The 24,627-nt window shown below is 44.8% G+C and overlaps 1 protein-coding gene across 1 annotated transcript; it reads right to left on the bottom strand.

Moving 5' to 3' along the window:
- Positions 1–5,546: 5,546 nt before the first annotated feature.
- On the bottom strand, positions 5,547–11,264 carry LOC115142950 (prolargin-like). Its single transcript, XM_029682844.2, is given in 8 exon segments — positions 5,547–6,148; positions 6,313–6,391; positions 6,610–6,806; positions 7,074–7,231; positions 7,400–7,585; positions 7,704–7,945; positions 7,948–8,138; positions 11,148–11,264. Coding segments are annotated over 7 exon segments (1,140 nt in total). The 5' UTR covers positions 8,135–8,138; positions 11,148–11,264; the 3' UTR covers positions 5,547–6,057.
- Between the last annotated feature and the right edge of the window lie 13,363 nt (positions 11,265–24,627).

The raw sequence follows: 24,627 nt of genomic DNA, 5'->3' as shown, positions 1-24,627 counted from the left end.
ATAAACTCAAGGAGAGTAGTGAGCCTCTAGGTCATATACTAAATCAAGATAGGTTTTGACATCAGAGGGGACATACAATGGTTCCAGACACTGCCATACCCCCCCCCCCCCCCCAATGGAAAAAGTAGGGTGTGACTGGTGACTGGTGTACAGACATTGTGGTTTAACAGATACCCTCACATATGAAGACAATCCTGACCTCTCCCCTCTCTGGGCCCCAAGTGACCTTTCCCTGGAGAAGAAAGCGGAAAATGCAACTGCCAACAGTATTATCCAAAAGAAGACATTCTAATGACAAATATCTCACATAAGCATTATTATGTAAATAAAACATCTTATTTATCAATGTTACCTAACTAATTCTGATTCTGCTTTGACATCCTGTTCCCAAGAAGCTAAAGTAACTGAGCTAAACGACTCAGCACTCACTTCCGTCATCATGAAGTGCTTTGAGAGACTAGTCAAGGACCATATCACCTCCACCCTACCTGACACCCTAGACACACTCCAATTTTCTTATGTCCCAAATAGGTCCACAGACGACGCAATCACAACCACACTGCACACTGCCCTAACCCATATGGACAAGAGGAATACCTATGTGAGAATGTTGTTAATCGACTAGGGCTCAGCATTTAACACCATATTACCCTCCAAACTCGTCATCAAGCTTGAGACCCTGGTTCTCGACCCCACCCTGTGCAACTGGGTACTGGCCGCCCTCAGGTGGTGAGGGTAGGTAACAACATCTCCACCCCGCTGATCCTCAACACTGGGGTCCCACAAGGGTGCGTTCTGAGCCCTCTCCTGTACTCCCTGTTCACCCACGACTGCGTGGTCATGCACGCCTCTAACTCAATCATCACGTTTGCGGACGACACTACAGTGGTAGGCTTGACTACCAACAACGACGAGACGGCCTACAGGGAGGAGGTGAGGGCCCTCAGAGTGTGGTGTCAGGAAAATAACCTCACACTCAACGTCAACAAAACAAAGGAGATGATTGTGGACTTCAGGAAACAGCAGAGGGAGCACCCCCCTATCCACATCGACGGGACAGTAGTGGAGAGGGTAGTACGTTTTAAGTTCCTCGGCGTACACATCACGGACAAACTGAATTGGTCCACCCACACAGACAGCATTGTGAAGAAGGTGCAGCAGCGCCTCTTCAACCTCAGCTGCCAGGAATAGAATCCCTGCCAGGAACAGAAGACTGTTGCGAGCATTTCTTTTTTACACTGAACAATAGTGGGCAAGTATCTGCTCTTGTGTGTAGTGTGAGAAGTGACTAGAGGAAGCACAACCCTCTGGCTGATGTTTTCCTGTGAATTAATAGATGGATGGATGGATGAGCCACGAGTGTCTCATTCCAATGCTTATATGCTCTTAAGGCACTATTTATAGCTGTTCAATTGACTTAGATTTTTTTTAATGTAGTTGTGCCTGCAGGACATTATGTGGCTCGTTTGCCTTTTGTTCAACTACTGAAGTGCATTCTGGTACGCTTTCATTCTATCACAACAATGTATTTTAAATACAAATGTTACATTTTGGGGATTTTGAAAAGTGCTTTATGAATGGAATACAGTTATTAAATAATGAGTCTTTAGTCCGTCTCTTTCAAATGAGTGATCTACAAATGTCATATTTTACACTTGTTCTGTGTTAAAACATTGTTAAAACACCACAAACAATGTTTTAACCCAAATGTAAACCATTACTATATGGCAAAAGAGCATGGTGTATGTGTGCCGAAGTGTGTCAGTGAATGTGAATATCTATTGATTAGCTCTGGCACGGTCTGATAGACAGATCTGTGTTAATACCACTTAAGTGGTTTCTTTAACACTTTTTTGGTTACTACATGATTCCAAATGTTTTAGCGCATACTGTTGTTGTCTTCACTATTATTCTACAATGTAGAAAATAGTAAAAATAAAGAAAAACCCTTGAATGAGTAGGTCTGTCCAAACTTTTGACTGGTACTGTATGTATGGAGCTTAATGTATTTACACATGTTTTCAAGTACTGGTGACAAATATTTTTGTCAAATTATTGCATAGATTGTAATGGCCACCTATGATGTGTGTAAAATACTTTTTTGTTGTTTTGTTACACTGATTAAAATGATTATAATTGTACTGATTATAATGAGATAAAGCTATTTGCCAGCTATGTGTGGCGCCGTGTTTGTTGACATTATACAAAGCATTATGGGTGTCACGTAAACATCTGTCAGACCAAAGATGTAATGAGGTGAATGAATGGTTCACTTATCTTTCAAGTAATCCTACGGAAGTGAATGAAGGGAAGTGAATGATCGTAGACGACACACCCTCTTCAACGTGCGTACTGCAAACAGACTAAACTCCTATTGTCTCCTCTTATTGTCTTTGGTAGACGCGAAAAAACAAACATGGCGGTGTGCACAAACTACCCATCGTTGGATTACTTTTGATTTATAGAAAGTTTTTGACTCAATTATTTCGATCAATTTTGAGCTCACCCACGATGTGATGAATTATAAACAGTAATTGCTATTAGCTAACTCATATTGTGGTGTCTGTCAGCCGAAAACAGTGTGCCTAGCTCAAGTGCTGACTGTTGAGTAAATCGAAACGGGATGTTCTAAATAAGCATTCTAATCACACCGGTTTGAGCGTAAGCTGCAGGGACCACTGTAGAATGATCTCACCCATTTGTAGGTACGTGTGAGAAGGTTAAAAGTAGGTGTCGCTGCACTCCACTTCGTAATTCCATGATCAGAACTCTATGATCAGAATACGAAAGCTGCATGAACTATCAAGTCTAGGCACGTTTTGTTTATGCATGTGATGTCAGAATGTACTCACTGTTCCAAGATATAATAGTTACGCAGCAGGACAGTTAACCTGTGCTGCCTGCTAATTATCTAAAGGATTTGTTTCAATTTGTCAATGTCAAATTATTTTCTGGCAAGTTTTATTTGATGTTTTCATGTTTTCAAGTATTGGTGACAAACCATGCATTCTGCTTCTTGCATAGATTGTAATGGACACATGATGTGTGTAAAATACTTTTTCAAAAGGTTGTACTGATTAAGATGAGCTGATGATAAGCTAAATGCCACCTATGTGTGGCGCCATGTTTGTTGACATAATACAATGCATTCTGGTTGTCACGTAAATGTCACGTACCACATGTGATGGTACAGTCGACTGATTTAGAGTGCAACTATCGTTTCTCAGGTTTGTCAGCTCAGACCCCCCCCCCCCTTTCCAGGGGTTTAATTTGTATTTAGCTTACAAACTGTGTTTGTCCCCAAATTATTGATAAATTCAACATCATAGTAAAGTTTCCTGCATCATATCCCTCCATGATACCTTCCCCCATTTCGACCCCCCATGGACTCAAAATGAAATTCCTCCCACAAATTGGTTAAAATGGTTTCACCCATATCTGGCAACCCTGTTTAGCTTTTGCACAAGGGTTAGACTAGGCAGTAGGCTTTTATTTGAAGTGTTAACATTTTTGTGCATTGTGATTTGTCAAAAACTGTAAACGACTTGTCAAGTCATGTGCTCCGGTTCCTGTTTACACTGTTACAAGTACATCGAAGATTTGCAATATGCTGAAAGTGGCCAAACTAAGTATACATTTTCAGGAAATGGGCGGAGCCATCTTTGACTTTGTTTATTTGCGTTGTATAGTGAATGGCATTCTGGGATTAGGACATTTTCGCTTGTCAAATATAAACAAACATGGCTCCCATCATAAAGAATGTAGCTGCTGTTAGCTTAGCTGACACACATCTCTTTTCGAAACAAAATGACATTTCTCCCTGATTCTCACCAGAGATGTGGTATGTTGTAAACAAGTCTAGCTGTTAGGTCGCTAACTTATATTTTGTTTATTTGTCAGCGCAACCTGATATTTAGACTGGTTTATGGAATGAGTTTGGCTTTGCAATAAAAAAAAAGAAAGTCGCACACTCATCTCTTACTTTGTGGATTTATTACCAACGGTTCGGCTCAATAGCCTCCATCCCTTTGTAAATCCACAAGCAAGGAGAGAAGAGAATGCAACTCCCTTTTTCATTGCACAGTTGTTCTTCCATCAGTAAGTACCTCCCTTTGAGGGTGTGCGGGTCTTTCAATTATTTTTCAGTGATGTAATACATGTCCTAACCACAAGAGGTCAGCATTACAGTGTTTATTTGAGCGAGTTTTGGTCCCCCTGGATAAAAGGTCCTAGGCCCCACCGTGTACATGTATCCCATTGCAGCTGGGAGAGATTGAAATCTTCTGATTAGAACTCTCTCGGTCAGTTTTGCAGAACCCAGATTGATTCAGACTCCTGGACTATAAAAGCACGTTGGTTACACTGTATTTGACAGTGTCACTGCAACATGGAAACGAAGGTGCACGTCTTAGTGACACCGTCAAATGAAGTGTAACCACAACACTTTCATGCATTTACCGTAATGTCTCCCTCTAACTCAACAAGTCTTCCTCTCAGAACCATTTTCCCGCTGTAGACTGTTTAAGCCCTAAGTTTCCTGGAGTGAACGAAATGTTTACAGTAACGTTTGCTGAACATGTTATTTCCAGGACTCCTGCTGGATCATCTAGCATTTCTTGACATTTAATAGAATGTTATATAACTTGGCAAAATATTATGGCAATGACACAACAAGAGAGAAGAAAAGTAGTCTCTTACTTCTGACTGTTGAGTAAAAAAATGGTGTGAGTTCATTTCATTTTCGCTGGCGTGTCTTAAGGAATGTCATCTATTGCATACATTATGTGGATCGGTGTGTGTCTATGCTTACCGTTTGTGAAAGGTGTTTGTGGTGGTTTACATTTGCAAACTTATAGAAATGATATTTTTTCTCCTTTCCTTGTAATGTAGTCTGACCTACGTTTCAGGTAAGCAGGGATGGGCATGAAGCCCTCAATTTCGGCAGTCATTTTGACTGCACCCTTTTCAGCACAATGAATGGTCCGGTATGAATGTACAACTTTTATGATACACATATGCATCGTCAACAAGGACTCACCCTTCCTTCCAATGTTTATTTGCTGATGTAAACTGAACCTCTCATGACTGCGTATGCGTGTTCTTCTCAAAATAGCTCTTTCTAAAAGATCAACTGTGTCATCGTCTTGTGTATGTGTGTGTGCGTGCGCGCCTGTATGTTTACATATTCTGTACATACCGTATGGTTCGACAGACAGACAGGCGGATATGGAGATAATAATCTACTTCATATGGCAGGAATGGGTCTGCTAGGAACAGGGATCACAGGGATTATAGCAGGGGTGTCCAATTTTGCACACCTGATTCTACTTTTTAGCTGCTCACCAAGACCTTAACTAGCAGAACCAGGAACTCAGATGGATAAGAAGGACGTGGATAGGAAAGGATGCATGATTCAACTAGCTGAACCAGGAACTCAGATGGATAGGAAGGATGTGCATAGGAAAGGATGCATGATTTAACTGAATCAGGAACTCATAAGGATAGGAATGATGTGGATAGGAAAGGATACATGATATGGCAAAGAGCAGATTTGATTTATTTTATTTGTACACAACTGCTTTATACAAGAAACAAGGATATAATTTTATATATTTTTTTATAAACAAAGTACCTCAAAAACACAGATTCCCCAAGGGCATTTTAAACTACATGGTAGTAACTGCAGATACATCCATGCTTCAAAGATGTAGTCAATGCGACGGCTTGGTTCTTAGTTTTATAAATATTTGTTTAGACGAGTGAAATATTCCTGAAGTTGTCAAAGCCGTACAGCTAGCATTTCACTCAGGTTATTTGGCACCATTTCACCCATCTGAAATAGTCGTGTGTGTGTGTGTGAGTGTATGTGCGTGTGACTGCGTATGGGCAAGCATGTCTGTTTGTGTCCGAGGCAGCGTGTGTGTTCTGTCCGTGCGTGGCCTTGCGTACATCTGCGTAGGTTTGCTGCCGTTTGCTGACTGTGTCTGAGTGCGCGTGTGTGCATGTGTTTGTGTATGTGTATGCGTCCTGAAGCAGCCCCTGACTCCAGGCCTGGTTCTAGACAACGATGGACTTGAGGTGTCTGAAACACATGATGACATCTAGAGGGACAGGAGGACTCAGGTGGTTCCCATCCAGACGCAGGTACCTGGTGGGTGTCAATTAATCAATTAATCAATCAATCAAGCAAGCAAACAATCAAGCAATGAATTGATCGATCAATCATTCAATCAAAAAATCTAAGACACAATTAATCAATCAATCAATCAACCATGCCTATTGTGTTATGTACTGTATATGAAGTTGTATTACCTGAGCCTGGGCATCATAGCTTCATCAGTCAGACTCTCAGAGGACAGACTAAATGGACACAGCTGGGTCCCATTAATACCTGACACACGCACACACATACACAAACAAGTTACTCACTCTCAATGCTGCTGTGGTTACGTTAGCTACTTGTGGTTGTACTGCCATTGTGTGTTACTCACTCGCGATGCTGTTCTGATTGTGATGTGTTTGGAGTCATGATATGTGTCGTGTTACTCACTCTCTGAGGTGTTGATGTCATGTTACGGACCTATTACAGTCTTATATTAGGCTACTCACTCTCGATGCTGTTGTGGTTGAGGTGCAAGTGCTCCAGCTGGGGGTTGAACAGGGGGACGGAGGTGAGCTGGTTGTGGGCCAGGTGAAGGTCTAGCAGAGTGGATACGTTGAACACAGCCTTAGGGACTCCCTTATCACTCAGCTGGTTGTAGTTGAGCCTCACAAACGCCAGGTTGGAGAAGCCTTGGAAGTAGTCCCTGTATGGAGAAGACAAGCGGGTTTATTAGAGGGTTCTTACTTTAGCACGCTCATGTATTATCCACATTGTTGAAAACAACATTTGTATTCCAGGTGCATCGGGGATAGAGAGTTGAGCACAATGTCATTGATGATTTGTTGTATCTCACACCAATGTTCTCGGTCAATAGATCATGCGTGTGTGCGTATGTGTGAGCGTGTGTGTGTGTGTGTGTGCATACGCGCTTGCATGTTTGCCTCGTGCTCCCGTGCCTGAGTGTGCTTACTTAGGGATGTTGTCAATGTTGTTCCTGTCCAGGAATAGCTGTGCGATGCCGTTGGGGATGTTAGCTGGCATCTTCTTCAGGATGTTGTGGGCCAAGTTCAGCTGAACCAGGTTCTTCAGGTCTTTAAAGGTGTTCTTCCCCATGTCACTGTCACTCAACTAAACACAACAGAGAATACACAAAGTGTGGGAGTGTGTGTTTATATGATTTATGTGTGTATGTTTCTACGTGCATGCACTCGCGTGTGTGTTTTTGCACATTTGTGAGTGTGATTAATTGATTGCACATGTGTGCTTGTGCTTGCTTGCATGGATGTGTGTGTGTACCTTGTTGTGGTGCAGGTCGAGCAGAGCGAGGTGCTCCATCTTGCCGAAGGCTCCAGATGGGATCTTGGAGATCTGGTTGTGGCTGAGTCTGAGCTGCTCCAACCCAGCTGGCAGGTCATCAGGAACCTCCTTCAGTTGGTTCCTCTCCATGTAGAGAAACAACAGACCAGGTACCTTCTCAAACACCTGAGAAAGACAGACGGACGGACAGACATATAGCGCAAAAAAATATATGAATGAATATAACTGAATACATGACTAAATTAATCAAATACTAAAGAAATAAATCAAATAAAGCTCTCACCTGCTTGTCCACTTTTTTGATGCGGTTGTTGGCCATGTTGACCCATCTCAGCTCTGTGGCATTGTTGAAGGGTTCCGCCGTTACCTCGGAGATGTAGTTGTTCTGCAGGTACAGGTATTGTACTCTGGACGGGATCACAGGGACCGTACGGAGGTTCCGGTTCTCGCAATAGAGGGCATTGGGGAAGGAAGGGGGGCAGAAACACTCCCGGGGACAGTCAGGGAACATGGAAGGGGGGCCAACAACGGGAGGGGGAAATCTGTGGGCTCCTGGGGTTCTGGTTCCTTAGGTGGCGGGGCAGGCTTGAAGGAGGGGCGCTTGCTGGGCTTTGGAGGCTTAGGAGGTTTCTTAGGCCGTGGTCTCTGTAAAAACACTGTCCCCATCAGGAGACAGAGCACCAGGGCCGTGTAGAGTCCCACACCTGTCTTCATTGTCCTGGATGGAAAGAGCGGATGAGGAGGAGAGAAAGAGGGGATGGAGGAGATATATATACTGTATGTAAGAAAATGTAAAACTAAAGGGGTAAGAAAAGAGTTATACCACATTTGACATTTGGTAAAGCACCAGATTTCAGGAGACAATCCTTTATGCAGTATGACTGTGCTTTTAAATGATTTGTGATGCATCTACCGGTAGGTCTTCTAAGTTACGAAGGCATCATTATGCCCTAAATGTTATCAAGTGGTGGATTGCTTGCTAGCAACCACTACAGTCATATTTTCCTCTAGCCTTTTGCAGGGACTTTGTAAGCAGCTTATATAAAGGTTGAGTTGAGTGAAGTGACCTGTGCAGGCGAAGGACACAGACATGGTTCTCATTCATGTCTGGGTAAAGCATTAGCTTTTCCTTTACGGCTGTTCAAAATAAGAGGGAGAAGGAGAGAGAGGATGGGTGAGAGAAAGAGAGAAAGGTGGGGATAGCGAGAGGTATAGAGAGGAGAGAGAGGAGTTAAAGAGGGATGGAAGGGAAAGGAGAGTGGATGAGAGAAGGAGAGAGAGGGGTACAGAGAGAGAAGTTGGAGAGGGAGGGGGGAGAGGGAGAGAGGGATAAGGGAGTGAGAGGGCGAGAGAGAATGGGGAGGGAGAGAGGATGAGATGGGGGTAAGTTAGAGAGTGGGAGTGACAGAGGGAGGTATCGAGGGAGCTGAAGGATAAAGCCTCCATTGTGTGTGTTGGTCCAGAGAGAGTTTCTTCCTAACGAGGGGGAACAGAGAGGGCTGTATGGGAAGGGCTGTAGCTCCAGAGCGGCTGGAGTTCTGAGACGGGCGGAGGGTTGGTTGTCTAACAGCATAGAGAGACCCTCACTAGGAATCTCCATATACATCTCTTTCTCTCTCTCTCTTTCTTTCTCTCCCCCCTCTGTCTTTTTCTTACTTCTCTCTAGCAGTCGAACACCTAGAAGCCCACTGCAGATCAGAGGAAAACAGTCGTGGGTAATTCGTTTGTAGCTATTGACCGAGTCCTCAGGATAAATATGGTTACTGTGACTCTGATCCAGGCATTTTTATGTCAAGCTTTCTATTGCCTACTGGCAAAAAGACAAGGTGTTGTGGGTCAGCATCTTACAACAGTGTGGGATTGACTGTGTGTTTCTATGCTTTGTTTATCGTGAGAAAGCCTTCTGGCCAGTTCGATAAATATATGAGAATATCATGAGTCATTAGACAACTATTCCCCCAGCCTAAGTATGTCCAGGCCAGGATAAACATCTCTGAACTTCCCTTCCTTTCAAACTAATCGTGCTCACTCGCAAGGCCACTCAGGCCAGAGTGGGATTTCACTTTTCTTCTGTCAGTAGTCCAGAACCCCAACAGCCGTCATCAAGATGTCAGGACTTCAGTATAGAGTTAGGGCTGTTGTTCGACAACGAGAGAGAGGACAGTCTATACCATAGTCACAGCTAAGCTGCGAGTGAGGGTTGTAAAATCAACAAGAGATATATGTTGAGACAACACTCCAACACTCAGGGATCAGCACACCTGGGTCACAAACTGTGTTAGAGTTATCCACTTGCTCCTTGTTCATCCAGGAAAGATTATAAGAATCCTTCAACTTATATGAACTTTTCCACTGTTGATTTAATTGAGTCACTATGAAATATCTCGGAAACACTTCACTGCTCTCCCGGACAGCAGGGTTGGAAACTCTATGGACACGAGATCTAAAGACGAGTCAGAAATGGGACTGGTAAACACGTCAACGTTGCTGGGCTTTGACTCGCCTAAAGCGTTTTAAAGTTTTGTTTTCTGACCACAACAACCCTGTAGGATTTATCTCCATGCCAAGGCTGTGATACCCCATTTGGAAAATACTGAGAAAGACAGAGCAGGGTCTGCAGACAAGCAAGGAACAACATTGGACTGCCTGCACTGTTAAAACCACATGAGACGGCAGGCAGATGTATAGCCCGGCTGTCTAAACTTCTGGGTGACCCATATTTTTCAGGAAATCTTGCCAACTGTCAAATAAAAAACGGTCAGTTCTTTTGGCAGAATGATGTAGATGCTTTATAGAAAGTATTAGACAAGCAAATATATGTTGTTCGAACCACAATGATCCATTTTCACAATGTTCCCCATGCAGCCTGGATTCTTGTCAATAATGAATTCCTTTGACAGAGTTTTTTTGCTGTGTAAAAAAAACAGAGATCCAATCCAACCAAACCAGACCAGACCACAGCCCATTATGAAGGAATAAATGTTCCTGAGAATGTTTCTGGAGATTTCAGAAAGCTTCTTCTCTGTTTTCGAAGACTTTGATGAACAAAACTCTGCATATAATTGTGACCTGCCAATCCTAGAAGCTACATGCATACTTTGTCTAGACATGTGACATGTGGCAGAACAGACAGTTGCACAGAGAGACAGACATATGTCTTGACAGACACCAGGACAGTTGTCAAGCCCTTATGTAAAGCATAGAGTTGTAGAGGATAGAGTGATACAGTCTCGCCTGCCCCGGCCAAACACAGCACAGCAGTGTTTTCATAAGCCAGACTGTGAAAAAGATTAACTCTGCTTTCTGTTCATTAGCCACCCAGTACAACGCTTCCATCAACTTGAAATAGGAAATCAACATGATTAGCTGAACAAAGGTGAAATGGATAGGTGTGCTTTGTGAGAGAACTTTAGCCGAAGCAACAAGCATTTCAGAAGCAACAAGCGTTCTACAACAAGCTCTCTCTCTGGGAAGAGTTTTCAGTACCGCTCTCATTCTGCACCTCTATAGAAACACACACTGCCAGGCTCTGTTCACGTCCGCCTCTCTGCCAAGACATGCACGCACGTACACACGTACACACACACTCCTCGTCCCCACATACACCTCACATATTCTGAGAGACACACACTCTCTCCTGGCCTCACTTTGTTTACATTCTGTTATCAACCGTGTCACATCTATAAGCGCCCCCCCTGGAGAAAAGAAACAACAAACATTGTCTTACCTGCCAATGGTACCTGCCCTCTTTTATCAAATCGAGTTTTCTGTCTCTCTGCTTTTTGTCTCTCCCACCCTTCTCTTACGCCTCCCTCTCTATCCCCCTCTCTCCCTCCTCTCCTTCTCAGTGGACAAGCCTCCTATTGGGTTGGTTCCCTGGCTATCGTTCCCTCTGAAGGTCATAGTGTTTCCCCCTCTCCTCCACTCCCTCCCTCTCTCCAATCCTCTCGTCTACTCTCTCTCTCTCCTTCCCTCTCTCTCTGACCCTCCACAGCACATTTAATCTCAGCTCCTATCCTGTTGAAGGAGGATGTATTCTCACCAGACTCACCAGACTGTGTGTGTGTGTGTGTGTGTGTAAGTGTACTTGTGACCTGTGCATATGGGTGGGTGGGGGAGTGGACAGGTGTCTGTGATAATATAAAGATTAGTTCTGACTCCCATAAAAGCCCTCTCCCATTTGGTCTCTCTCCCAGTATCCTAGTCTCCCTCCCACCCACTCTCTCTATTGTTTGTTTATATAATGTATCAGCATACTGCTTTCTCATGTGTCTTCCATTAGAGTTCTCTCTGCTGATTGTGGTATGTTCCTATGTACTTGTGTAGCGTTCTGGATCATTCCCAAATGGCACACACACACACACACAAACACACACACGGGGTGGCAGGTAGCCTAGTGGTTAGAGCATTGGGCCAGTAACAAAAGGTTTCTAGATTGAATCCCTGAGCTGTCAAGGTAAAAATCTGCTGTTCTGCCTCCAAACAAGGCAGTTAAACTCACTGTTTCTAAACAGTGTTCTTAACTGACTTGCCTAATATTTTGTCCAGGATTTTTTTTACTCTGTGTCCAGGAAACCGCCCCACCGAGTCCTGTGATTCTGCAACAACACACAGGAAGACAGAAGCAGCACGTGTATTACTTATTGAGTGCTGTCTGTTATGCTGAGTACTGTTAAGCTTTGTATTATGTGAGGTAGTTTATTGCACAGAGCAGCTGTGTGGTTAGTGCAATGGGGAGTCGTATTAAGTGTGTGTGTGTTCATGTGCGTGCAGTCATGCGTATATGTGTATCAGGCTGAGGTTATAGACACGTTAACAGTACATTCCTGCAGAATGAGCAGCACGCAGCTCAGGGTAATGAGGAGAACATATGTGGAGAACTGTTTCACACACCCCTTCCTCTCCCTCACTGTCTCACTCCCAGGCTCCCTTGCTCAATCCATCTCACCCCTTCCTCTCCCTCACACTCTTATCCCTCAGCTTCTCCCTCTCTCTTACTCCCTCCCTTTTCCTCCTTTCTTTCACCCCTCCATTTCAAATCAAATGTATTTATATAGCCCTTCGTACATCAGCTGATGTCTCAAAGTGCTGTGCAGAAACGCAGCCTAAAACCCCAAACATCATGCAATGCAGGTGTAGAAGCACGGTGGCTAGGAAAAACTCCCTACAAAGGCCAAAACCTAGGAAGAAACCTAGAGAGGAACCAGGCTATGAGGGGTGGCCAGTCCTCTTCTGGCTGTGCCGGGTGGAGATTTTAACAGAACATGGACAAGATGTTCAAATATTCATAAATGACCACCAGGGTCAAATAATAATAATCACAGTGGTTGTAGAGGGTGCAACAGGTCAGCACCTCAGGAGTAAATGTCAGTTGGCTTTTCATAGCTGATCATTAAGAGTATCTCTACCGCTCCTGCTGTCTCTAGAGAGTTGAAAACAGCAGGTCCGGGACAAGGTAGCACGTCCGGTAAACAGGTCAGGGTTCCATAGCCGCAGGCAGAACAGTTGAAACTGGAGCAGCAGCACGGCCAGGTGGACTGGGGACAGCAAGGAGATATCATGCCAGGTAGTCCTGAGTTATGGTCCTAGGGCTGAGGTCCTCCGAGAGAGAGAAAGAAAGAAAGAAAGAGAGAAAGAAAGAGAGAGAGAATTAGAGAGAGCATACTTGAATTCACAAAGGACACCGGATAAGACAGGAGAAGTACTCCAGATATAACACACTGACCCTAGCCCCCCGACACATAAACTACTGCAGCATAAATACTGGAGGATGAGACAGGAGGGGTCAGGAGACACTGTGGCCCCATACGATGATACCCCCGGACAGGGCCAAACAGGCAGGCTATAACCCCACCCACTTTGCCAAAGCACAGCCCCCACACCACTAGAGGGATATCTTCAAACAACAACTTACCATCCTGAGACAAGGCCGAGTATAGCCCACAAAGATCTCCGCCACTGCACAACCCAAGGGGGGGCGCCAACCCAGACAGGAAGATCACGTCAGTGACTCAACCCACTCAAGTGACGCACCCCTCCTAGGAACGGCATGAAAGAGCACCAGTAAGCCAGTGACTCAGCCCCTGTAATAGGGTTAGAGGCAGAGAATCCCAGTGGAGAGAGGGCAAACGGCCAGGCAGAGACAGCAAGGGCAGTTCGTTGCTCCAGAGCCTTTCCCGTTCACCTTCACACTCCTGGGCCAGACTACACTCAATCACATGACCCACTGAAGAGATGAGTCTTCAGTAAAGACTTAAAGGTTGAGACCGAGTTTGCGTCACCATTCCATAAAAATGGAGCTCTATAGGAGAAAGCCCTGCCTCCAGCTGTTTGCTTAGAAATTCTTGGGACAATTAGGAGGCCTGCGTCTTGTGATTGTAGCGTACTTGTAGGTATGTACGGCAGGACCAAATCGGAAAGATAGGTAGGAGCAAGCCCATGTAATGCCTCTTCCTTCCCTCTCTTCATCACCCCTTAATTTCCCCATACTTACTTTTACTGTACCCTACACCCATATTCCAACTGCAACCACCACTGTTACTGTTTCTGCATTCTATACCCACTCTATCCCCACTATTAGAGTGGTGACAGTACAGCAGCTGTTTTCCAACCATAGGCCAGTCATAATCAGGCCAGGCAGGAGGGGTAGTCTGGGTAAACGTGCTGCAGGAACGTCCTGTTCCATCATTTAGAAGATGACTGGGATGATTCCACTGTTTAGACCGCGGAGCTCAGAGCTGAAGAACTTAGGCTTCTTCAGTCCCAAATGGCACCCTATTCCTTATATAGTGCACTACTTTTGACCAGGGCCCGTAGGATCATTTGGGACTCAGACCTTCGAGTCTGGTGGGTTAGAGCCAGAGACCTTAGAGATGCTTGTCTATGGAAAAACACACTGACTGACCTACAGCCAACACCACAATATTCCCACTGTAACTGCAGTACACAGCAATGTGCCTGCACACTGGATACAGCTTTAAAAGAACATAGGCGCGTGCTTAATGTTTATTACCAAAGTATCATCAATTGTGTTCATGGTAAATATATGTTAATAAAGCATAAACACTCCCCATCATCACTCCCAAAGACACAGAACTGACATCTTTAAAGGGCTATGAAATTAAAGTTGACAGTCTAAGTCAGAACAGTCATCAGATTTACTGCTGAACAGGTAAGTACGCATGCTGTTGGCATTTCTACATCACAACGTTTTACAAAGTTATCTATCATTTAATGTTCATCAAAACCCTGGACCTGAATCAGCAAAATATATACTGAAAAAAAACAACTTGAAAGGCTCCCAAGAGTGGGAGTGATGCCAGGCACGTGCACAGATAGAGGTCTAAGCTTGCCTGAGCTCCTGCCCAATTGACCTCCTATAAGAGAAGTGCCCTTTCAGGTAGGTGGCATTTTAAAAAAAAACTTTTTTTTCTCCACTTTTTGTCTATTTTCTCTGTTGTTGTTTCAATGAATTGCCCATAAAACTAGATAATTTCTCATTGTTTTATCTTGGAACATTCCCCCTCGCCTGCCCCTCTGCCCCCATGTGAGCGTGCATTGCACTCGTCCTGCAGGCAGAAGCTACCATCACCAAACAGCAGTGTCGTAGTTGCTACCTTTTGAGTTGAATCTGTCATCTTACTGTCAGGAACATGGTAGGCTTCAATTCAATGTTTTGTTAGTAGGCCTAAGAGGCAGAGGTCAGCAGCAGAACAAACTATATTCACAGGTAAAGACTAGATAGATAGTTTCAACAGAATAGCTAATTAGCTAGCAGTGGTGGAGAAAGTACTCAATTGTCATACTTGAGTAAAAGTAAAGATACCTTTAATTAATAGAAAATTAAAAGTAAAACTGAAAGTCACCCAGTAAAATACCTCCTGAGTGAAAGTCTAAAAGTATTTGGTTTCACATATACTTAATAAGAATCAAAAGTAAAAGTGTAAACCATTTCAAATTCCTTATAGTAAGCAAACCAGATTGTGCAATTTATTTTTTATTGAACGATAGCCAGGGGCACACTCCAACACTCAGACATAATTTACAAATGAAGCATTTGTGTTTAGTGAGTCTGCCAGGTCAGAGGCACTAGGGAGGAGCAGGGATGTTCTCTTGATAAGTTTGTGAATTTGGAACATTTCCCTGTCAAAATGATGTACTTTTGGGTGTCAGGGAAAATGTATGGAGTAAAAAGCACATTATTGTCTTTAGGAATGTAAAGAAGTAGAAGTAAAAGTTTCCAAAAATATAAATAGTAAAGTACAGATACCCCCCAAAAACAACTTAAGTAGTACTTTCAAGAATTTTTACTTTACACCGCTGCTAGCTAGCTAGCTAATTAGCTGATTCTGTATTCGCTATGATCAACTGATAGCCCATCCCTCTTTGCCCTCTCTTTGAGCAGTAGGCTTTAAGCCTACAAATTTGGCAACAAGAACATTAGATAATATGTTATGAATCTAAGAAATGAAAGTCAACGTTTTTTGGGGGAGAGGGAACCCTTTTTTTTTGTGCACAGACCCCTCGAAGTAAATCCATTCAAAAGCAGTCAATGCATGGTAAAGGGTATCCAAAAGTTTGGAACCAACATCAAAGTCCATACGCATGCAAGATGGGTGATTCTTTGCTGAGCCTGCTGATGGACCTCCCACTGCAGCTCATCCATCTATACCACAGCCAGACAGAGGGGCGAGCCAGCCACGTAGGAGGACAGCTAAAGACGTTAACTGACTGACTTACTCACTTAATTCACTTCATTTATGGAGGAACATGGGGCTTGTACTAATGTTTCCCAACTCTGCTTCTGGCTGCTTCCTTTGCTTCTGGCCATGACAAGTGGATCTTCTTGAGTTCTACATTCAGCCATCTGGGCCAGGTCTTCTGCTTCTGCTGAAGGCTGTAAGACAGAAGAGAACTAATCATGTGCTTCAAGTGTCAGGAGCTCACCACAGCCAATCAATCATCCCTCATATTAGACACAACCAGACCATGACCCAGAGCCGTAACACGAGATAAAAGATCAGACACATAGACAGACAGACCTAGAGCAGTAACACAAGATAAAAGATCAGACACATAGACAGACAGACCTAGAGCAGTAACACAAGATAATAGGTCAGACAGATAGACAGACAGAACTAGAACAGCAACATGATAATACAGGTAACTGCTAAAATAAAGCAGTCAGAACAGCTTCAATGTGTATTGGCATATATTCTACAAGTGTTTGTAACTCTATTGGAAGGATGCAACACCATTCTTCCACGAGAAATTCCATAATTTGGTGCTTTCCCAGCTAGCACAGTGGATCTGGGCCGATTCTGGCTGAGAGTCTGGGCACCTGGCTGAGAGTCCGACTCGGCATACGTCATGTGGCCCAAGTCTGGGACACCTTCGGCAGGATTACTTATGGCTAGGATGTGGGGATTGAGCTCGGGCTGATTCCAGTGTGAATTATCTGGCCCATATGTATTAATTGAGGCTTGGGCCGAGTAGTGTCTACTTTCTGGCAGATGATTACATGGGCTGCTTTATATAATTAACATTTCACTATTTATTTTTCCATATTTTCTCATTGTTTCTGTGATCAAAAAATACAATTAACATTTCAATTAAATTCTTGAAGAGTCATGTATGGTACTTTGATATATTTCCTCCGACACAAAATGCTTTTTTGTTGCTGAGAATAATTTGTATGTATAAAATGTATAATAGTCATATTTCAAATTACTAAATCGGGGTAATTTTGTATACGTTTATTTAAATTTGCATCAGGCCACTTCTGGGGGGATTCTGGTAAGATGCGGGCGAAGTCGACTGAATTCCGGAAGACGGAAACGGCCCGATGTACTTGGGTCGATTCTGGGCAGTCATTCAATTTGACTCCGGGCCGAGTCCGACACCCGAGTCCGACACCCGATCCCGTGCCGATTCAATCAATTCCGGCCCCCCAGAAGAGGGCCGTTTCTGGGCCGATTCCTCATTGCTAGCTGGGTTGTTGATGGTGGTGGGAAACACTGTATCAGGGGTGCTTCAGAATCTCCCATAAGTGTTCAATTGGGTTGAGATCTGGTGACTGAGACGCACACACACACCCTTTCAACCCCCTATGATCCTTTGAGATCTCTCTTGATAGTCACTGAGATCGCATCTTCTAGCCATGGTACTCAAAATAATGGGCAACTGGGCACTAAACAACATGACACTAAGCATGATGGTATATTAATTGCTTAATTAACTCAGGAGACACACCTGCTTTCAATATACTTTGCATCCCTCATTTATTTCCTTTATTTTGGAAGTTACCTGTAGATCATACAGATAGATGGACAGACTTAGAGCAGTGACACACGATAGTAGATACATTTTCATGAAAGTGTTTCATTCAAATTGAATGTTTTTTTTTTTTAAATAATTTTATTTCACCTTTATTTAAACCAGGTAGGCAAGTTGAGAACAAGTTCTCATTTACAATTGCGACCTGGCCAAGATAAAGCAAAGCAGTTCGACGCATACAACAACACAGAGTTACACATGGAGTAAAACAAACATACAGTCCATAAAACAGTAGAAAAATAAGTCTATATACAATGTGAGCAAGTGAGGTTAGATAAGGGAGGTAAAGGCAAAAAAAAGGCCATGGTGGCAAAGTAAATACAATATAGAAAGTAAAACACTGGAATGGTTGATTTGCAATGTAAGAATGTGCAAAGTAGAGATAGAAATAATGGGGTGCAAATAAGCTAAATAAATAAATAAATACAGTAGGGAAAGAAAGAGGTAGTTGTTTGGGCTAAATTATAGATGGGCTATGTACAGGTGCAGTAATCTGGTGCTTAAAGCTAGTGAGGGAGATAAGTGTTTCCAGTTTCAGAGATTTTTGTAGTTCATTCCAGTCATTGGCAGCAGAGAACTGGAAGGAGAGGCGAGAACTGGAAGAATTGGTTTTGGGGGTGACCAGAGCGATATACCTGCTGGAGCACGTGTTACAGGTGGGTGATGCTATGGTGACCAGCGAGCTGAGATAAGGGGGGACTTTACCTAGCAGGGTCTTGTAGATGACCTGGAGCCAGTGGGTTTGACGACGAGTATGAAGCGAGGGCCAGCCAACGAGAGCATACAGGTCGCAGTAGTGGGTAGTATATGGGGCTTTGGTGACAAAACAGATGGCACTGTGATAGACTGCATACAATTTATTGAGTAGGATATTGGAGGCTATTTTGTAAATGACATCACCAAAGTCAAGGATTGGTAGGATGGTCAGTTTTTTATTTTTTATTTTATTTTACCTTTATTTAACTAGGCAAGTCAGTTAAGAACAAATTCTTATTTTCAATGACAGCCTAGGAACAGTGGGTTAACTGCCTGTTCAGGGGCAGAACGACAGATTTGTACCTTGTCAGCTCGGGGATTTGAACTTGCAACCTTTCGGTTACTAGTCCAACGCTCTAACCACTAGGCTACCCTGCCGCCCCAATAGAGTACAGTGTGTCAAATCGGAGGGTCTGTTGTCCGGGCCTCTGGCAGTCTCTATGAGGGTGCCACAGGGTTCAATTCTTGGACCGACTCTCTTCTCTGTATACATCAATGATGTCGCTCTTGCTGATCTGTCGTTCTGCCCCTGAACAGGCAGTTAACCCACTGTTCCTAGGCCGTCATTGAAAATAAGAATTTGTTCTTAACTGACTTGCCTAGTAAAATAAAGGTAAAAATAAAAATCAGAGAAGTAGTTGGTGAACCAGGCTAGACAATCATTTGAGAAACCAAGGCTGTCGTGTCTGCCGATGAGGATGTGGTGATTGACAGAGTCGAAATCCTTGGCCAGGTCAATGAATACGACTGCACAGTATTGTTTCTTTTCGATGGCGTTTACGACCTTGAGCATGGCTGAGGTGCACCCATGGCCAGCTCTGAAACCAGATTGCATAGCGGAGTAGGTATGGTGGGATTCGAAATGGTCGGTAATCTGTTTGTTATTTTTAGATATAGGTCTGTAGCAGTTTGGGTCAAGAGTGTTCCCCCATTTGAAGAGGGGGATGACCGCAGCTGCTTCCAAATGTTTTGGGAATCTCAGACGACATGAAAGCGAGGTTGAACAGGCTAGTAATAGGGGTGGCAACAATTTCGGACAGATCAATTTAGAAACAAAGGGTCCAGATTGTCTAGCCCGGCTGATTTGTACGGGTCCAGATTTTGCCACACTTTCAGAACATCAGCTGACTGGATTTGGGAGAAGGAGAAATGGGGAAGGCTTGGGCGAGTTGCTGTGGGGGGTGCAGTGCTGTTGACTGGGGTAGGGGTAGCCAGGTGGAAAGCATTTTTTTTATTTTTTTATATTTTTATTTCACCTTTATTTAACCAGGTAGGCTAGTTGAGAACAAGTTCTCATTTGCAACTGCGACCTGGCCAAGATAAAGCATAGCAGTGTGAACAGACAACACAGAGTTACACATGGAGTAAACAATTAACAAGTCAATAACACAGTAGAAAAAAATGGGCAGTCTATATACAATGTGTGCAAAAGGCATGAGGAGGTAGGCAAATAATACAATTTTGCAGATTAACACTGGAGTGATAAATGATCAGATGGTCATGTACAGGTAGAGATATTGGTGTGCAAAAGAGCAGAAAAGTAAATAAAAAAAATAAAAAAAACAGTATAAAAACAGTATGGGAATGAGGTAGGTGAAAATGGGTGGGCTATTTACCAATAGACTATGTACAGCTGCAGCGATCGGTTAGCTGCTCGGATAGCTGATGTTTGAAGTTGGTGAGGGAGATAAAAGTCTCCAACTTCAGCGATTTTTGCAGTTCGTTCCAGTCACAGGCAGCAGAGTACTGGAACGAAAGGCGGCCAAATGAGGTGTTGGCTTTAGGGATGATCAGTGAGATACACCTGCTGGAGCGCGTGCTACGGATGGGTGTTGCCATCGTGACCAGTGAACTGAGATAAGGCGGAGCTTTACCTAGCATGGACTTGTAGATGACCTGGAGCCAGTGGGTCTGGCGACGAATATGTAGCGAGGGCCAGCCGACTAGAGCATACAAGTCGCAGTGGTGGGTGGTATAAGGTGCTTTGGTGACAAAACGGATGGCACTGTGATAGACTGCATCCAGTTTGCTGAGTAGAGTGTTGGAAGCCATTTTGTAGATGACATCACCGAAGTCGAGGATCGGTAGGATAGTCAGTTTTACTAGGGTAAGCTTGGCGGCGTGGGTGAAGGAGGCTTTGTTGCGGAATAGAAAGCCGACTCTTGATTTGATTTTCGATTGGAGATGTTTGATGTGAGTCTGGAAGGAGAGTTTGCAGTCTAGCCAGACACCTAGGTACTTATAGATGTCCACATATTCAAGGTCGGAACCATCCAGGGTGGTGATGCTAGTCGGGCATGCGGGTGCAGGCAGCGATCGGTTGAAAAGCATGCATTTGGTTTTACTCGCGTTTAAGAGCAGTTGGAGGCCACGGAAGGAGTGCTGTATGGCATTGAAGCTCGTTTGGAGGTTAGATAGCACAGTGTCCAATGACGGGCCGAAAGTATATAGAATGGTGTCGTCTGCGTAGAGGTGGATCAGGGAATCGCCCGCAGCAAGAGCAACATCATTGATATATACAGAGAAAAGAGTCGGCCCGAGAATTGAACCCTGTGGCACCCCATAGAGACTGCCAGAGGACCGGACAGCATGCCCTCCGATTTGACACACTGAACTCTGTCTGCAAAGTAATTGGTGAACCAGGCAAGGCAGTCATCCGAGAAACCGAGGCTATTGAGTCTGCCGATAAGAATATGGTGATTGACAGAGTCGAAAGCCTTGGCGAGGTCGATGAAGACGGCTGCACAGTACTGTCTTTTATCGATGGCGGTTATGATATCGTTTAGTACCTTGAGCATGGCTGAGGTGCACCCGTGACCGGCTCGGAAACCAGATTGCACAGCGGAGAAGGTACGATGGGATTCGAGATGGTCAGTGACCTGTTTGTTGACTTGGCTTTCGAAGACCTTAGATAGGCAGGGCAGGATGGATATAGGTCTATAGCAGTTTGGGTCCAGGGTGTCTCCCCCTTTGAAGAGGGGATGACTGCGGCAGCTTTCAATCCTTGGGGATCTCAGACGATATGAAAGAGAGGTTGAACAGGCTGGTAATAGGGGTTGCGACAATGGCGGCAGATAGTTTCAGAAATAGAGGGTCCAGATTGTCAAGCCCAGCTGATTTGTACGGGTCTAGGTTTTGCAGCTCTTTCAGAACATCTATCTGGATTTGGGTAAAGGAGAACCTGGAGAGGCTTGGGCGAGGAGCTGCGGGGGGGGCGGAGCTGTTGGCCGAGGTTGGAGTAGCCAGGCGGAAGGCATGGCCAGCCGTTGAGAAGTGCTTATTGAAGCTTTCGATAATCGTGGATTTATCGGTGGAGACCGTGTTACCTAGCCTCAGTGCAGTGGGCAGCTGGGAGGAGGTGCTCTTGTTCTCCATGGACTTCACAGTGTCCCAGAACTTTTTGGAGTTGGAGCTACAGGATGCAAACTTCTGCCTGAAGAAGCTGGCCTTAGCTTTCCGTGGATTTATCGGTGGAGACCGTGTTACCTAGCCTCAGTGCAGTGGGCAGCTGGGAGGAGGTGCTCTTGTTCTCCATGGACTTCACAGTGTCCCAGAACTTTTTGGAGTTGGAGCTACAGGATGCAAACTTCTGCCTGAAGAAGCTGGCCTTAGCTTTCCTGACTGACTGCGTGTATTGGTTCCTGACTTCCCTGAACAGTTGCATATCACGGGGGCTATTCGATGCTATTGCAGTCCGCCACAGGATGTTTTTGTGCTGGTCGAGGGCAGTCAGGTCTGGAGTGAACCAAGGGCTGTATCTGTTCTTGGTTCTGCATTTTTTGAACGGAGCATGCTTATCTAAAATGGTGAGGAAGTTACTTTTAAAGAATGACCAGGCATCCTCAACTGACGGGATGAGGTCAATGTCCTTCCAGGATACCCGGGCCAGGTCGATTAGAAAGGCCTGCTCACAGAAGTGTTTTAGGGAGCGTTTGACAGTGATGAGGGTGGTCGTTTGACTGCGGCTCCGTGGCGGATACAGGCAATGAGGCAGTGATCGCTGAGATCCTGGTTGAAGACAGCGGAGGTGTATTTGGAGGGCCAGTTGGTCAGGATGACGTCTATGAGGGTGCCCTTGTTTACAGAGTTAGGGTTGTACCTGGTGGGTTCCTTGATGATTTGAGTGAGATTGAGGGCATCTAGCTTACATTGTAGGACTGCCGGGGTGTTAAGCATATCCCAGTTTAGGTCACCTAACAGAACAAACTCTGAAGCTAGATGGGGGGCGATCAATTCACAAATGGTGTCCAGGGCACAGCTGGGAGCTGAGGGTGGTCGGTAGCAGGTGGCAACAGTGAGAGACTTATTTCTGGAGAGGGTAATTTTCAAAATTAGTAGTTCGAACTGATTGGGTATGGACCTGGAAAGTATGATATTACTTTGCAGGCTATCTCTGCAGTAGACTGCAACTCCGCCCCCTTTGGCAGTTCTATCTTGACGGAAGATGTTATAGTTGGGTATGGAAATCTCTGAATTTTTGGTGTCCTTCCTGAGCCAGGATTCAGACACGGCAAGGACATCAGGGTTAGCAGAGTGTGCTAAAGCAGTGAGTAAAACAAACTTGGGGAGGAGGCTTCTGATGTTGACATGCATAAAACCAAGGCTTTTTCGATCACAGAAGTCAACAAATGAGGGTACCTGGGGACATGCAGGGCCTGGGTTTACCTCCACATCACCCGCGGAACAGAGAAGGAGTAGTATGAGGGTGCGGCTAAAGGCTATCAAAACTGGTCGCCTAGAGCGTTGGGGGCAGAGGATAAGAGGAGCAGGTTTCTGGGCATGGTAGAATATATTCAGGGCATAATGCGCAGACAGGGGTATGGTGGGGTGCGGGTACAGCGGAGGTAGGCCCAGGCACTGGGTGATGATGAGAGAGGTTGTATCTCTGGACATGCTGGTTGTAATGGGTGAGGTCACCGCATGTGTGGGAGGTGGGACAAAGGAGGTAACAGGGGTATGCAGAGTGGGTCTAGGGGCTCCATTGTGAACTAAAACAATGATAACTAACCTGAACAACAGTATACAAGGCATATTGACATCTGAGAGAGACATACAGCGAGGCATACAGTAATCACAGGTGTTGAATTTGGAAATCTAGCTAAAAACAGTAGGCGAGGCTAATCCGCTAGCACAACAAACAGCAGGTAAAATGGCGTTGACTAGGCAACGGGGCCGACAGGTAAGACAAACAAGCAGAAAGGAGTACCGTGATTAATGGACAGTCCAGCGTGCGTCAGCTATGTAGCCAAGAGATCAGTGTCCAGGGGGCAGCGGTGGATGGGCAGGGAGGCTGGGCTGGCGAGTGTTATCCAGGTTTTTAAAAAACTAACAATGACTAAATAGCTTGTAGCTAGTTAGCTGGTTAGCGTCTGGAGGTTCTTGAGTGTGTCATAAAAATTTAAATAAGAGTAAAAGTAATAGCGATTCCGTATCACATTGGGTGAGGCAGGTTTCCGGAAGGTATAAACAAATAAAAAATCAAAAAGAGAAAGTAAATGGGGTCAGAGAGTGATTGGGACGCGGTGGTTCAGACGGTTAGCAGGCCTGTGCTAACAAGCTAACAGTTCGTAGGCCCGAGCTAGACAAGGTAGCAGTTAGCGGACCGGAGCTTGACAAGCTAGCCGTTAGCAGGCCGAATTAGCAAGCAGGGAGATAGCGAGGGCTAGAGAGTTAACCTTTGGGGGACGTCGCGATGGGGTGAGTCTGTTTATTCCTCTTCATGCGGTGAGCTGGAGATACAGCGATTCAGAAAGCTCGCGGGCCTTGGCCAGCAGATGGATCTTTGGCGATGTCGCAGCGGAAAAGCCTGTTGAAACCCCTCGGACGATTATGTCGGCGGACCAGTCGTGATGGATCGGCGGGGCTCCGTGTCGGCAGTAGAGGGTCAGGCCAATTGGCAAAATAGGTATTGTTGGACCTCTTCGGTTAGTCGGGAGATGGGCTTAGCTCGAGGCTAGCTCCAGGCTAACTGGTGCTTGCTCTGGGACAGAGACGTTAGCCAGGAGTAGCCACTCGGATTGCAGCTAGCTAGTTGCGATGATCCGGTGTAAAGGTTCAGAGCTTGCGGTAGGAATCCGGAGATGTGGTAGAGAAAAAGCCGTCTGATATGCTTTGGG

Source organism: Oncorhynchus nerka, linkage group LG15 (genome assembly GCF_034236695.1).
Source record: "Oncorhynchus nerka isolate Pitt River linkage group LG15, Oner_Uvic_2.0, whole genome shotgun sequence".
Taxonomy (NCBI): domain Eukaryota; kingdom Metazoa; phylum Chordata; class Actinopteri; order Salmoniformes; family Salmonidae; genus Oncorhynchus; species Oncorhynchus nerka.
Note: the sequence above shows the minus strand (reverse complement) of the source record. Positions and strands in the feature narration are given on the sequence as shown.